Raw genomic sequence first — 15,051 nt, 5'->3', positions numbered from 1 at the left:
AGTTCTCCTGAATGCATTTTAAGAATTCTGCACCCTCTATACTTTTACACTGATTCTATTCCAGTTAATATTAGAGTAGTTGGCACTTTGGATACAAAACTGGCTTAGTGGCAGAAGGCAGAGGGTGATGGTCGAAGGTTGTTTTTGTGACTGGAAGCCTGTGGCCAGTGGGGTACCACAGGGATCGGTGCTGGGTCCCTTGCTGTTTGTGGTCTACATTAATGACTAGGATATGAATGTAAAAGGTATGATCAGTAAGTTCGCTGATGATACAAAAATTGGTAGGGTGGTAAATAGCGAGGAGGATAGCCTCAGTCTGCAGGACGATATAGATGGGTTGGTCAGATGGGCGGAACAGTGGCAAATGGAATTTAACCCGGAAAAGTGCGAGGTGATGCACTTTGGAGGGACTAACAAGGCAAGGGAATACACAATGAATGGGAGGACCCTAGGCAAGACAGAGGGTCAGAGGGATCTTGGTGTGCAAGTTCACAGATCCCTGAAGGCGGCGGAACAGGTAGATAAGGTGGTAAAGAAGGCATATGGGATACTTGCCTTTATTAGCCGAGGCATAGAATATAAGAGCAAGGAGGTTATGATGGAGCTGTATAAAACACTGGTTAGGCCACAGCTGGAGTACTGTGTGCAGTTCTGGTCGCCACACTACAGGAAGGATGTGATCGCTTTGGAGAGGGTGCAGAGGAGATTCACCAGGATGTTACCAGGGCTGGAGCGCTTCAGCTATGAAGAGAGACTGGGAAGATTGGGTTTGTTTTCCTTGGAGCAGAGGAGGCTGAGGGGGGACATGATTGAGGTGTACAAAATTATGAGGGGCACAGATAGGATGGATACTAAGGAGCTTTTTCCCTTCGTTGAGGGTACTATAACAAGGGGACATAGATTGAAGGTAAAAGGCGGGAGGTTTAGAGGGGATTTGAGAAAGAACTTTTTCACCCAGAGGGTGGTTGGAGTCTGGAACTCACTGCCTGAAAGGGTTGTGGAGGCAGGAACCCTCACAACATTCAAGAAGCATTTGGATGAGCACTTGAAATGCCATAGCATACAAGGCTACGGACCAAATGCTGGAATATGGGATTAGAGTAGACAGGGCTGATGGCCGGCGCGGACACGATGGGCCGAAGGGCCTCTATCCGTGCTGTATGACTCTATGACTCTATGACTCTAGTTGAAATCCCCTACAATTACTGCCCTACTGATTTTGCACTTCTCAGAAATTTGCCTACATATTTGCTCCTCTATCTCCCTCTGACTGTTTGGGGTTCAATAGTACACGGCCAGTAGTGTGACTGCCCCTTTTTTGTTCTTCAGTTCCACCCATAAGGCCTCATTTGATGATCCTTCTAACAGGCTGTTAAGAGAAGCAAAGGAGGAATCGCAGAGTTTGTTTCTAAAATTAAAGCTGTAAAGACCTCCATTTTCTTCAATTTTAAACTAATTCCTGTAGTAATTTTAATTGGACAGAAGATGGCCTGTGACTCTCTCGGGTTGTGCTGGTTTGAAGCAGCAGTTGGCTGTGTGGGCAGGTTGAAGGTGAGGGACTTTATTCAGCTTGGAGCTGTTGTTAGACCCACACAGCTGAGTGATGAGATCTAAAAGGTCGCAGATCTAACAATCATTATAACGGGAGAGGATTTCCCCCCAAAAGTAAGAATTACTGCGTTAGAAAAGTCATCAGTCCCTTTGCCCCTCAGTCTGCGATTCTCTTCATGAACACCTGCCTTACTCCTCTCTCCTTACATTCAAAAGCCTCCTCTAAACCTACCTGTTCTACCACCTCTTTGTTCACCTCTAATTCTTCTCCTAGATCTTGCTGGATGTCTTTCTTTCCCTCCCTCCTCCTTTGCCCCAGAAAGCACCTTGTGATGATCTGTTCTTAAGTGTATGTTGTTGGTGGACTGATGGTATTTGTTGCTATTGACTGATGGTGTTTGGTGTTTGTCAGTGACCAACACAGTGACTGAGGTGTGAAGGGAGATTGATGAGAAGAAATGGAGCAAAGATACTTTTTTTCATGTTTCATTGCTGGATGTTTAGTCTGTTCCTATTGGTTCCCAGGTGAGGTTCAGAGCTCAGTACAACTTGATGCAGATTAACATTCCCTCCACTAAACCCATCTTACTTTTGAAACTGAAGAACTTGTGTACTTTAAATTATTACACAGATTTTTTTTAAAAATGGATTAGTATTGCTACAATCTGACCTGGTTATTTACATATAAGTAAGAAGATTGAAACCAAAAGCTTTAATAGATTTTTACATCTGCTCCCAATTGCACGAGTGTGAATTTCCCACTTCCCACATCTACTATCTGAATGAGAAATTGCCAATTTATGCCACAGTTTTGCAGTTTTATGCTGTGAGCTGATCCCTAAACTTGTTCTGGCAGCCAGAGATCTTCCATCTCAGTTATTGAGGCTATGTCCCAGAGGTCAAAGGTTAGTGCGATCGCCCCCCCACCCCCACCCCCACCCCCACCTCCACCTCCACCTCTAGGTCCCAGGACAGATTGTTTTTAAATGATGATTTCAAATCAACGACATATCAGTTGCTAGAAAAATTCTCCTTGTTTTTAAGATCTGTGGTTTATTCTGTTGCTAACAAGGCTTGTTTGTTTGTGAAGGCGATGTTTCAACTTTTCCTCAACTTCTGTGGAAATTTTGCTGATTTGGTTAAAACTTCACAATTCTTTTCTTAAATAAAAGTTATCAAACAACATGTCTGTGTCTGTCTCTGTCCATCCTTGAACCAGTGTTGCTGCTGCTCTCCTGATGGTGATTTAGAGATTGACATGTGACCTACAACCCTTCGAGATCTCTGCGCTCCTCCAATTCTGGCCTCTTGCGCATCCCCGATTTTAATCGCTCCACTATGGGCAGCCGTGCCTTCAGCTGCCTCGGCCCTTCCTAAAGCTCTCTGCCTCTCTCTCCTCCTTTACGACACTCCTTAAAACCTACTTTTACCTGCCCTAATATCTCCTGATGTGGCTCAGTGTCAAATTTTGTTTGATAATCGCACCTGTGCATGGCCTTGGAATGTTTCACTGCGTTAAAGGCGTTTTAGAAATGCAAGTTGTTGTATCTCATTCATTGCCTGCTGTGAGGTGCATGTAATGGCTGACCTGTTAACAGAGGGGTCAGTGACCGGGGGGGGCGTCGATTTAAAGTAATTGGTAGAAGGATTAGAGGGGAGTTGAGGAGAATTCTTTTCACCCAGAGGGTGGGGTCTGGAACTCAGTGCCGGAGAGGCAGAAACCCTCAACTCATTTAGAAAGTACCCGGATGTGCCCCTGAAGAGCCGAAACCCCCAGGGCCACGGAGCCAGAGCGGGAAAGTGGGATTCGGCTCTTCTTCTGCCGGCACGGACACGATGGGCCCAATGGCCTCCTCTTGTGCTGTAAATTTTTATGATTTTAAGTCTGAACTGGGAACAGTGGGTTTTGGAGCAAAAAACTCAGACTTTCAGCTGAAGCCCCTCCTCCTCCTCCCTGGGGGAGAAGCTGAATTAGGCGCGGCCCTCGGCCCGACAGTAAGTGAACAGGAGTCACGGGGGGACCGGAAGTGGAGTTGCGCCGAGCGGGGGACCGGAAGTGGAGTTGCGCCGAGCGGGGGACCGGAAGTGGAGCGGTCACGATGATTAAGGCGATTCTGGTGTTTAACAATCACGGGAAACCGCGGCTGATCCGCTTCTACCAGCGCTTTGTGAGTACTCGAGGCCGGGGACTGGGCTCCGGGCCCCCCCTCCCCGGAGTGCCGGCTTGGCTCAGTCGGTCTGACTCCTGCTTGGGGCCGGGAGGCCGCGGCTTCAGAGTCAGGCCTGGAAACGGCCAATGTTTCCGGTCAGTGGCCCGATTCCAGCCTCCGGCCACCACATTAAGCAAGGCAACTTCCGGTCATAAACCCCTCGGACGTCCGGTGCCCCCGACCGGACCCCTCCCCTCCCCCCGGGACCCCTCCCCCGAGACCCCTCCCCCGGGACCCCCCCCCCCCCAGAGACCCCTCCCCCGGGACCCCCCCCCCCCAGAGACCCCTCCCCCGGGACCCCTCCCCCCAGAGACCCCTCCCCCGGGACCCCCCCCCCCCCCAGAGACCCCTCCCCCGGGACCCCCCCCCCAGAGACCCCTCCCCCCGGGACCCCCCCCCCCAGAGACCCCTCCCCCCGGGACCCCCCCCCCCAGAGACCCCTCCCTCCGGGACCCCCCCAGAGACCCCTCCCCCCGGGACCCCTCCCCCCAGAGACCCCTCCCCCCGGGACCCCCCCAGAGACCCCTCCCCCGGGACCCCTCCCCCCGGGACCCCCCCAGAGACCCCTCCCCCCGGGACCCCCCCAGAGACCCCTCCCCCCGGGACCCCCCCAGAGACCCCTCCCCCCGGGACCCCCCCCCAGAGACCCCTCTCCCCAGGATTCCCTCTGACCCTCCCCTGGGACCACCCCCAGGGACCCCGCCCTCTCTCTCCCCAGACCCCCACCCCCATGGAGACCACCCCTTTCCCCCTGGGGACCTCTTCCCTTCCGCCCTCCCCGGACCATGTTTTGTTTATTGTCCCATTGACCCTGTTTCTCTCACAGAGGCGAATATTGACAGAAGTTATAAATAGAGGCATAGAGTACAAAAGCAAGGAAGTCGTGATGAACTTTTATAAAACACTGGTTCGATCACAACTGGAGTATTGTGTCCAATTCTGGGCACCGCACTTTAGGAACGATGTGAAGGCCTTACAGAGAGTGCAGAAAAGATTTACCAGAATGATTCCAGGGATGAGGGACTTTAGTTACGTGGAGAGACTGGAGAAGCTGGGGTTGTTCTCTTTAGAGCAGAGAAGGTTGAGAGGAGATTTGATAGAAGTGTTCAAAATCATGAACTGTTTAGTAAATAAAGACAAACTGTTCCCATTGGCAGAAGGGTCAAGAACCAGAGGACACAGATTTAAGGTGATTGGCAAAAGAACCAAAGGCAACATGAGGAAAAACTTTTTTACACAGCGAGTTGTTATGATCTGGAATGCACTGCCTGAAAGGGCGGTGGAGGCAGATTCAATCGTGGCTTTCAAAAAGGAATCGGATAAATACTAGAAGGGAAAAAATTTGCAGGGTTACGGGAAAACAGCGGGGGACTGGGACTGACTGGATTGCTGTTACAAAAAACTGGCTCAGGCTAGATGGGCTGAATGGCCTCCTGTGCTGTAACCATTCTATGATTCTAAGTTAGGGAAGAGATAGCAGAGGCACTATTCCATATATATCAAAACCCATTAGAAACGGAATAATGCCAGAGGGAACGGCGGCCAGCTAATGTGAATCCTATATTTAAAAAGGGAGATAGAAAAATCCAGGGAACTATAGACCAATTAGCATAATGTCAATGGTAGGAAAGATAATGGAATCTTTACTCAAAGATGTAATAGAAAAATACCTAGAAACTAAAAATATAATGGAGTAGGCAGCACGGATTTTGAAAGGGAAGGTCAGGCTTGACCAACTTTATTGAATTTTTTTGAAGAAGTAACAGAGAGTCGATACAGGTAATGTGGTCGATGCAATGTATTTGGATTTTCTAAAAGTCTTCGATAAGGTACCGCATTGTAGACTCGTGATAAGGTGATAGCATGTGGAGTCAGGGGACAGGTAGCAGAATGGATAGCATAGCTGGCTACAAAACAGAAAACAGAGTAGGGGTTAAGGGTAGTTACTCAGACTGGCGGAGGGTGGGAAGTGGTGTTCCACGGGGATCGGTGCTGGGACCACTGGTGTTCAACATTTACATTAATGATTTGGACTCTGGAATCGGAAGTACAATTTCAAAACTTGTGGACGACACCAAATTGGGGGGTGTACTTAATACTGAGGAGGACTGCGACAAAGTACGAGAAGACATTAATAAACTTGCAGAATGGGCGTGTAATTGGCAAATGAATTTCAATATAGATAAGAGTCATAGAGTTATACAGCACGGATAGAGGCCCTTCGGCCTATCGTGTCCGCGCCGGCCATCAAGCCCAGTCTACTCTACTCCCATATTCCAGCATTTGGTCCGTAGCCTTGTATGCTATGGCATTTCAAGTGCTCATCCAAATGCTTCTTGAATGTTGTGAGGGTTCCTGCCTCCACAACCCTTTCAGGCAGTGAGTTCCAGACTCCAACCACCCTCTGGGTGAAAAAGTTCTTTCTCAAATCCCCTCTAAACCTCCCGCCTTTTACCTTGAATCTATGCCCCCTTGTTATAGAACCCTCAACGAAGGGAAAAAGCTCCTTAGTATCCATCCTATCTATGCCCCTCATAATTTTGTACACCTCAATCATGTCCCCCCTCAGCCTCCTCTGCTCCAAGGAAAACAAACCCAATCTTCCCAGTCTCTCTTCATAGCTGAAGCGCTCCAGCCCTGGTAACATCCTGGTGAATCTCCTCTGCACCCTCTCCAAAGTGATCACATCCTTCCTGTAGTGCGGCGACCAGAACTGCACACAGTACTCCAGCTGTGGCCTAACCAGTGTTTTATACAGCTCCATCATAACCTCCTTGCTCTTATATTCTATGCCTCGGCTAATAAAGGCAAGTATCCCATATGCCTTCTTTACCACCTTATCTACCTGTTCCGCCGCCTTCAGGGATCTGTGAACTTGCACACCAAGATCCCTCTGACCCTCTGTCTTGCCTAGGGTCTTCCCATTCATTGTGTATTCCCTTGCCTTGTTAGTCCCTCCAAAATGCATCACCTCGCACTTTTCCGGGTTAAATTCCATTTGCCACTGTTCCGCCCATCTGACCAACCCATCTATATCGTCCTGCAGACTGAGGCTATCCTCCTCGCTATTTACCACCCTACCAATTTTTGTATCCATGATGTGGAGATGCCGGCGATGGACTGGGGTTAACAATTGTAAACAATTTTACAACACCAAGTTATAATCCATAAAAATAAAATCGTTGGACTATAACTTGGTGTTGTAAAATTGTTTACAATTTTTGTATCATCAGCGAACTTACTGATCATACCTTTTACATTCATATCCAAGTCATTAATGTAGACCACAAACAGCAAGGGCCCCAGCACCGATCCCTGTGGTACCCCACTGGCCACAGGCTTCCAGTCACAAAAACAACCTTCGACCATCACCCTCTGCCTTCTGCCACTAAGCCAGTTTTGTATCCAAAGTGCCAAGGCACCCTGGACTCCATGGGCTCGTACCTTCTTGACCAGTCTCCTGTGGGGGACTTTATCGAAGGCCTTACTGAAATCCATGTATACCACATCCACTGCGTTACCCTCATCCACATGCCTAGTCACCCCCTCAAAAAATTCAATCAAATTAGTCAGACATGATCTTCCCTTGACAAAGCCATGTTGACTATCCCTGATTAATCCTTGCTTCTCCAAGTGGAGACTAATTTTGTCCTTCAGAATTTTTTCCAATAATTTTCCTACCACTGATGTTAGGCTCACTGGCCTGTAGTTCCCCGGTTTTTCCCTACTCCCCTTCTTGAATAATGGTATTACATTAGCGGTTCTCCAGTCCTCTGGCACATCCCCTGTGGCCAGAGAGGTTCTGAATATATGTGTCAGAGCCCCCGCAATCTCCTCCTTTGCCTCACACAGTAGCCTGGGATACATTTCGTCCGGGCCTGGGGATTTATCCATTTTTAGGCCTGCTAAAACCGCCAATACCTCCTCCCGCTCGATGTTAATATGTTCGAGTATATCACAGTCCCCCTGCCGTATTTCTCTGTCTACATCGTCCTTCTCCATAGTGAAAACAGATGCAAAAAATTCATTTAGAACCCCTCCTACATCTGCCGGCTCCACACACACATTGCCATTTTTGTCCCTAATGGGCCCTATTTTTTCCCTAGTTATCCTCTTACCCTTAATATACTTATAAAACATCTTAGGATTTTCCTTTATTTTGCTCGCCAGTGTTTTTTCATGGCCCCTCCTTGATCTCCTAATTTCTTTTTTAAGTATCCCCCTGCACTTTTTGTACTCCTCTCGGGCTTCCTCCGTCCTTAGCCTTTTGTATCTGCCAAAAGCCCTCCTTTTTTTCCTAATCCATTCTCGTATATCCCCTGACATCCAAGGTTCCCTGGAGTTCTTGGAACCACCCTTGAGGTGGTACATTTCGGAAGGAAGAATACGGAGGATAAGAGTCTAAATGGGGTGGAAGATGCACAATTAGGGGGTACAGATACACAAATCACTAAAAGTAGTGACACAGGTTAATAAGGCCATAAAAAAGCAAACCAGGCACTGGAGTTCATTTCTGGAGGGATAGAGTTGAAAAACAGAGAAGTTATATAGAACTTGTCTAGAACCTTGGTTAGTCCACACTTGGAGCACTGTGAACAGTTCTGGTCTCCATATTATAAAAAGGATATAGATGCACTGGAGAAGGTGCAAAAAAGATTCACAAGGATGATACCAAAACTGAGAGATTATACCTATCAGGAAAGATTGAACAGGCTGGGGTTCTTTTCTTTAGAAAAGAGAAGACTGAGGGGTGGCCTGATAGAGGTCTTTAAGATAATGATAGGGTTTACATAGAGAAGATGTTTCCACTTGCGGGGGAGACCAGAACTAGGGGCCATAAATATAAGATAGTCACTAATAAATCCAATAGGGAATTCAGGAGAAACTTCTTCACCCAGAGAGTGGTTAGAATGTGGAACTCACTACCACAAGGAGTAATTGAGACGACTAGTATAGATGCATTTGAGGGGAAGCTCGATAAACACATGAGGAAGAAAGGAATAGAAGGATATGTTGATGGGGTGAGATGAAGAAGGGAGGGAGGAGGCTCGTGTGGAGCATAAACACCGGCATGGACCTGTTTCTGTGCTGTACATTCTATGTAATTCTGTGTAATTACCACCCCCTTTTGCTATTGAATCACTCCAGCCCTCCACCCCATCACAGACCTTCTCTTTCCATGGCTCTGTACTTGCTTATAAACTGTCAAATCTCTATAAAAGGTCATTGACCTGAAACGTTAACCCTGTTTCTCTCTCCACAGATACTGCCTGACCTGCTGAGTGTTTCCAGCATTTTCTGTTTTTATTTCAGATTTCTAGCATCTGTAGTATTTTATTTTGTTTTGCGTATTCCACTTATTGCGTATTTATACTTTTCTTTCCTCGTTTTGCCTCCACTGTTCAGTCTGAAGTTGGGACCATCCCGATTGTGGGCCTGGAGCTGCTCTTGCTCTTCTGCCTGTGCCGTTACTATTGAGGTAACAAACTCCCATATAGGGAATCCTGGGCAAAGACCCAGATATTGGCTCCTCTGCTACAGCCAACCTGCCCCGTCAGATTATTGCTATATATTTATCTGTAAATGTTTACAAGACTCCACAGGGTGGTCTCACCATGTGGCCTGGAGGCACTCTCACTGAGAGTCGAGGTCAAGAAATCATAGGTCTGCAGCCCGTTTTGTTAGATGGGGAGTCGCAGGCTGTGGGCTCTCATGTCCCAACCTGTGTTCACTGGGAGCTCTCAATTGTGGAATCAGCCTTTATATTATTTCTCCAACATTTATAATATGTTTAAAGGCCTAGATCTTCTTGCATTTAGTATATAATATCCCCACCTATAGGAATTGCAAGAGACTGAGTGTTAGTTCACTGCCTGTACTATTGTTGAAGTATCTCCAAAACCAGCTCAAAGTCATTCATGTAATTGTAGCCCTGACCATGTGCTGTTCTATATGTGGATTATCATTTTGTAAACCTGTGCAGTGTATCTCCTGTTTATTGCCTGGTAAATCTGCAGGTGTTTTCTGTCCTTTCTGTTCTGTTTGATTTAGCACCGTACTCACTTGCTGCTGAGTTCTGTTTCTCGAGTGTCAGGCCATCTATGGCTCTGAGTGTTTCAGCTGCTGCTTCACACCCTGTGTAACCGTGAACGCTGATCTGTATTTGTTTTGTATCTTCAGTCCGAGGACATGCAGCAGCAGATCATCCGCGAGACCTTCCATCTGGTGTCCAGGCGAGATGAAAACGTCTGCAACTTTTTGGAAGGTGGCAGGTGAGTGATCGGCGATGGTATGTGCCGATTGTTTGTAGCATTGCTCCTGTGAATGAGGGACAGCTGGTACAATTGGTGACACTATTGCTTCTGGGCCAAAAGGTTGTGGGTGTGAGTCTCTCACCAGGAATTGAGCACAGGATCTAGGCCGACTCTCAGTGCAGTTCTGAGGGAGGGCTGCATTGTCAGAGGAGCCATCCTTTACATTAGACTGGTTACCTTTTCTGGTGGAAGCAGTAGGATTGCTATTAGAAAGATGAAATCAAATGGGCTGCCTTTGTCCGAGCGGATTGGGAGCATCGTGAGGGCCTGAATCGAGTTGTCTGGGGATAATGGCTAATGTGTGAGTAGATTAGGTATCTCGAATTTGTACCACTGATAGTTGGGGAGCTGAATTAATATCAGTTCATTGAAGTCATTAATATAGTTAGCAGTAATATAATTTGAGCAGTAAATGTTAATTCAGCTCCTTGGCAGTGTTGAATTCACTAATTCTTTTATACAGTTAGTAAAATCATCAAATCATATCCAGGCGGTGAATTTCATGTGATTTGCCAGTGAATTATTTCGTAATGCTCATGGTCAGAAATCATTCTGTTCGCAACATCACCCTATTCTGTTATTCCCCCTCCACCACCCCACAGGCCGTCCCATCTTTAATTCACTAAATGAAATGTGGAGGATGGTAACAGAATTCAGGAGGACGTTAGACAGACTGGTGAAATAGACAGACTGGTGAAATGGGCAGACACATGGCAGATGAAATGCAGAGAAGTATGAAGTGATGCATTTTGATAAGAAGAATGAGGAGAGGCAGTATAAACTAAATGGTACAATTTTAAAGGGGGTGCAGGAACAGAGAGACCTGGGGGTGTACACACATAAATATTTGAAGATGGCAGGACAAGTTGAGAAGGCTGTTTTTTTAAAAAAAAACATATGGAATCCTTGGATTTATTAATAGAGGCATAGAGTACAAAAGCAAGGAAGTTGTGCTAAATCTTTTTAAAACCAGTTAGGCCCCAGCCAGAGTATTGTGTTCAATTCTGGGGCCACACTTTAGGAAGGATGTGAAGGCCTTAGAGAGGGAGCAGAATAGATTTACTAGAATGGTCCCAGGGATGAGGGACTTCAGTTATGTGAAGAAGCTGAGACTGTTCCCCTTAGAGCAGAGAAGTGTAAGGGGAGAGTTAACAGAGGCTTTTGATAAAGTAAATAAGGAGAAACTGTTTCCAGATAATTGCCAATGGATAATATGCCTGAAAATGTGGTGGAAGCAGATTTAATAGCAACTTTCAAAAGGGCATTGAGTAAATACTCGAAGAGGAAATAATAGCAGGGCAATGAGGAAAGGGCAGGCGAGTGGGACAGATTGGATAGCTCTCTCAAAGAGCCGGCACAGGCACGATGGGCTGAAGGGCCGCCTCCTGTGCTTTTTGATTCTGTGACAGTGTAGGTGGATGACTTGCACTATGAATGTATGTCCTTTTCTTCGTTGTCAGACTTGTGCTGCTGTTCAACCACAGCAGAATTCCAGTTCTCGAATCTCCGATTGTAATCTGCCTCTGGTTACTAGCTTGGCTTTAATACCAACTGGTTTTGATTAAAAGTAGCAAATTACAAAATCGGTGACTGAACAATATAATTTTCATCATATGTTTAAAATGATGTCATACGAAAAGGAACATAAAGGCCTGGAAAGTAGCAGTTGGCCCATTGAGTCTGCCCTGTGGGGCAAGATGCAAATCAGCCTTACCTACCGACCACCCACACAGTCTCTAATCCCCAAAGGCAATGAAACAAGTTGCAGGAGATCCCGGTGACTGGAAGACGTATCCCCCAATGCACGGTGGCTGGGGTCCCGGCGCACGTGTCTGGGGGGCCGGGCGGTCCAGCGTCCAATACCCACCTACCTTCTCTACGCAGTTATCAGCCACATTCAGGAACATGTTCCATTCCTTTTGAATGTCATTATTTAAGTTCTGTTTACAACTCCCTCTGATTTGTTGCAGTTTGATCGGAGGGTCGGACTATAAGTTGATATATCGGCACTACGCCACTCTCTACTTTGTGTTCTGTGTTGACTCGTCTGAGAGTGAATTGGGAATTCTGGATCTCATACAGGTTTGTGGGTTGATTCCATTCTCACAATATAACTATCATAACTCAATTAGTCTTGTCGATGAGTATTGTAAGATTGACGTAGGGAATCTCCAAGCTCAGGGCTACTAAACATACTAGAAAACCATGTTCATTCAAGATGTGGAGATGCCGGTGATGGACTGGGGTGGACAAATGTAAGGAGTTGCACAACACCAGGTTATAGTCCAACAGTTTTATTTGAAATCACAAGCTTTCGGAGCTTTGCTCCTTCGTCAGGTGAAGTGAAGAGATGCATATAGGCACAGCATATATAGTCAGAGAGCAATGCCTGGTGATTACAGATAATCTTTCTAACTGCCCTTTATCACACCTCGGCAGAGAGGTAATCACAGCAATCAAAGGAGTGAATGGTGTTCAGACAGGTTAGTCAGGGAAACATTACATCCAAGAATACTGAGGTGGGGTCACAAGGGGTCAAATGTAGCAGATGCTGGGGTTTGTATTGAAAACAGATAACTTTTTTTTTGCTGGAAATCGCAGCAGGTCCGGCCGCATCTGTGTATGGAGAACAGGCCAACTACAACTTGAGTCTGGATGACTCTACGTCAGGTGGGGTTACATGTAGCATGACATGAACCCAAGATCCCGGTTGAGGCCGTCCTCATGGGTGCGGAACTTGGCTATCAATTTCTGCTCGACGATTTTGCGTTGTCGTGTGTCTCGAAGGCCACCTTGGAGAACGCTTACCCGAAGATCGGAGGCTGAATGTCCTTGACTGCTGAAGTGTTCCCCGACTGGGAGGGAACCCTCCTGCCTGGCGATTGTTGTGCGGTGTCCGTTCATCCGTTGTCGCAGTGTCTGCATGGTCTCGCCAATGTACCATGCTCCGGGGCATCCTTTCCTGCAACGTATGAGGTAGGCAACGTTGGCCGAGTCACAGGAGTATGAACCATGTACCTGGTGGGTGGTGTCCTCTTGTGTGATGGTGGTATCTGTGTCGATGATCTGGCATGTCTTGCAGAGGTTGCCGTGGCAGGGTTGTGTGGTGTCGTGGTCGCTGTTCTCCTGAAAGCTGAGTAATTTGCTGTGAACGATGGTCTGTTTGAGGTTGGGTGGCTGTTTGAAGGCAAGTAGTGGAGGCGTGGGGATGGCCATAGCGAGGTGTTCATCGTCATCGGTGACATGTTGAAGGCTGCGAAGAACATGGCGTAGTTTCTCTGCTCCGGGGAAATACTGGACGACGAAGGGTACTCTGTTGGTTGCGTCCCGTGTTTGTCTCCTGAGGAGGTCTATGCGATTTTTCGCTGTGGCCTGTCGGAACTGTCGATCGACGAGTCGAGCGTCATATCCCGTTCTTATGAGGGCGTCTTTCAGCGTCTGTAGGTGTCCATCGCGTTCCTCCTCGTCTGAGCAGATCCTGTGTATTCGTAGGGCCTGTCCATAGGGGATGGCCTCTTTGACGTGGTTGGGGTGGAAGCTGGAGAAGTGGAGCATCGTGAGGTTGTCTGTGGGCTTGCGGTAGAGTGAGGTGCTGAGGTGCCCGTCTTTGATGGAGATTCGTGTGTCCAAGAATGAAACCGATTCTGAGGAGTAGTCCATGGTGAGTTTGATGGTGGGATGGAACTTGTTGATGTTATCGTGTAGTCTATTCAGTGATTCTTCGCCGTGGGTCCATAGAAAGAAAATGTCGTCGATGTATCTGGTGTATAGCATTGGTTAGAGGTCCTGTGCAGTGAAGAAGTCCTGCTCGAACTTGTGCATGAAAATGTTGGCGTATTGGGGTGTGAATTTGGTCCCCGTGGCCATTCCGTGTGTTTGGGTAAAAAACTGGTTGTCGAAGGTGAAGACATTGTGATTCAGGATGAAGCGGATGAGTTGTAGGATGGCGTCTGGAGATTGGCTGTTGCAGCGATGCCGTCATCGTGGGGGATACTGGTGTAGAGTGCCGAGACGTCCATCGTGGTGAGAAGTGTTCCTGGTTCAACTGGTCCGTGGGTGCTGAGTTTTTGTAGGAAGTCTGTAGTGTCGCGACAGAAGCTGGGGGTTCCCTGTACGATGGGTTTCAGGATGCCCTCGATGTATCCAGAGAGGTTCTCACACAGGGTTCCGTTGCCTGATACAATAGGACGTCCGGGTGTGTTGGCTTTGTGTATCTTTGGGAGGCAGTAGAAGTCTCCCACGCGGGGATTACGTGGGATGAGAGTGCGTAGGATGCTTTGAAGGTCTGGATCGAAGGTCTTGATCAGTTTGTTGAGCTGGTGGGTGTGTTCTTTGGTCGGATCTGCGGGTAACCGTCTGTAGTGTTCCTGGTTGTCCAGTTGTCGGTATGCTTCTTTGCAATAGTTCGTTCTGTTCTGTATGACGATGGCTCCTCCTTTGTCCGCTGGTTTGATGACGGTGTTGCGGTTGGTCTTGAGAGCGTTGATGGCGTTGCGTTGTGCTCGGGTGACATTCTGGACTGTCTTGTGAGTGCGGCTGATGAATCTGGCATGGACGCATTTCCTGACAGCTTGAGCATACATGTCAAGCTTAGGGCAGCGACCCTCCGGAGGGGTCCATTTTGACTCTTTCCTCTTCGGTTGCTGTACCGCGGATCCCTCTGTCTGCTGTTCCGGATCGTTGATTGTCTCATTGGGTTCGTTGCTGACATCTTGGGATTTGTGGAAGAATTCCCGGAGCCTCATTCTCCTGATGAATTCCTCTGTGTCCGCCGCGAGACTAATGGGGTCCATTTTGGTAGTGGGGCAGAAATTGAGCCCTCGGCTGAGAACTTCGATTTCGTCTGGTTGAAGGGTGTGGTCGGACAAGTTGACGATGGACTTCCCTGTGGTTGCAACCGTGGTACCGGGGGAGGCTTGGTTGCTGCTGGTGGTGATGCCGAGTTTCTCAAGCTTCCTGCTCTTGGTTTGCATGTA

The 15,051-nt window shown here is 47.7% G+C and overlaps 1 protein-coding gene across 4 annotated transcripts in view; it reads left to right on the top strand.

Annotated features, from left to right (window-relative positions):
* The first annotated feature begins 3,594 nt into the window (after positions 1-3,594).
* Positions 3,595-15,051, top strand: part of ap3s2 (adaptor related protein complex 3 subunit sigma 2) — a 35,173-nt gene continuing 23,716 nt past the window's right edge. For 2 of the 4 annotated variants that reach the window (XM_067971199.1, XM_067971198.1), the window contains exons 1-3: positions 3,600-3,719; positions 9,942-10,033; positions 12,046-12,157. In XM_067971199.1, the coding sequence (XP_067827300.1) occupies positions 3,651-3,719; positions 9,942-10,033; positions 12,046-12,157 (273 nt within the window). In that variant the 5' untranslated portion in view covers positions 3,600-3,650. Of the gene's footprint in view, positions 3,720-9,167; positions 9,241-9,941; positions 10,034-12,045; positions 12,158-15,051 lie in introns of all 4 variants that reach the window. The other 2 variants (XM_067971200.1, XM_067971201.1) reach the window with 2 other exon arrangements.

Source organism: Heptranchias perlo, chromosome 34 (assembly GCF_035084215.1).
Source record: "Heptranchias perlo isolate sHepPer1 chromosome 34, sHepPer1.hap1, whole genome shotgun sequence".
NCBI classification, from domain to species: domain Eukaryota; kingdom Metazoa; phylum Chordata; class Chondrichthyes; order Hexanchiformes; family Hexanchidae; genus Heptranchias; species Heptranchias perlo.
This window is presented reverse-complemented; position numbering and strand designations above follow the sequence as displayed.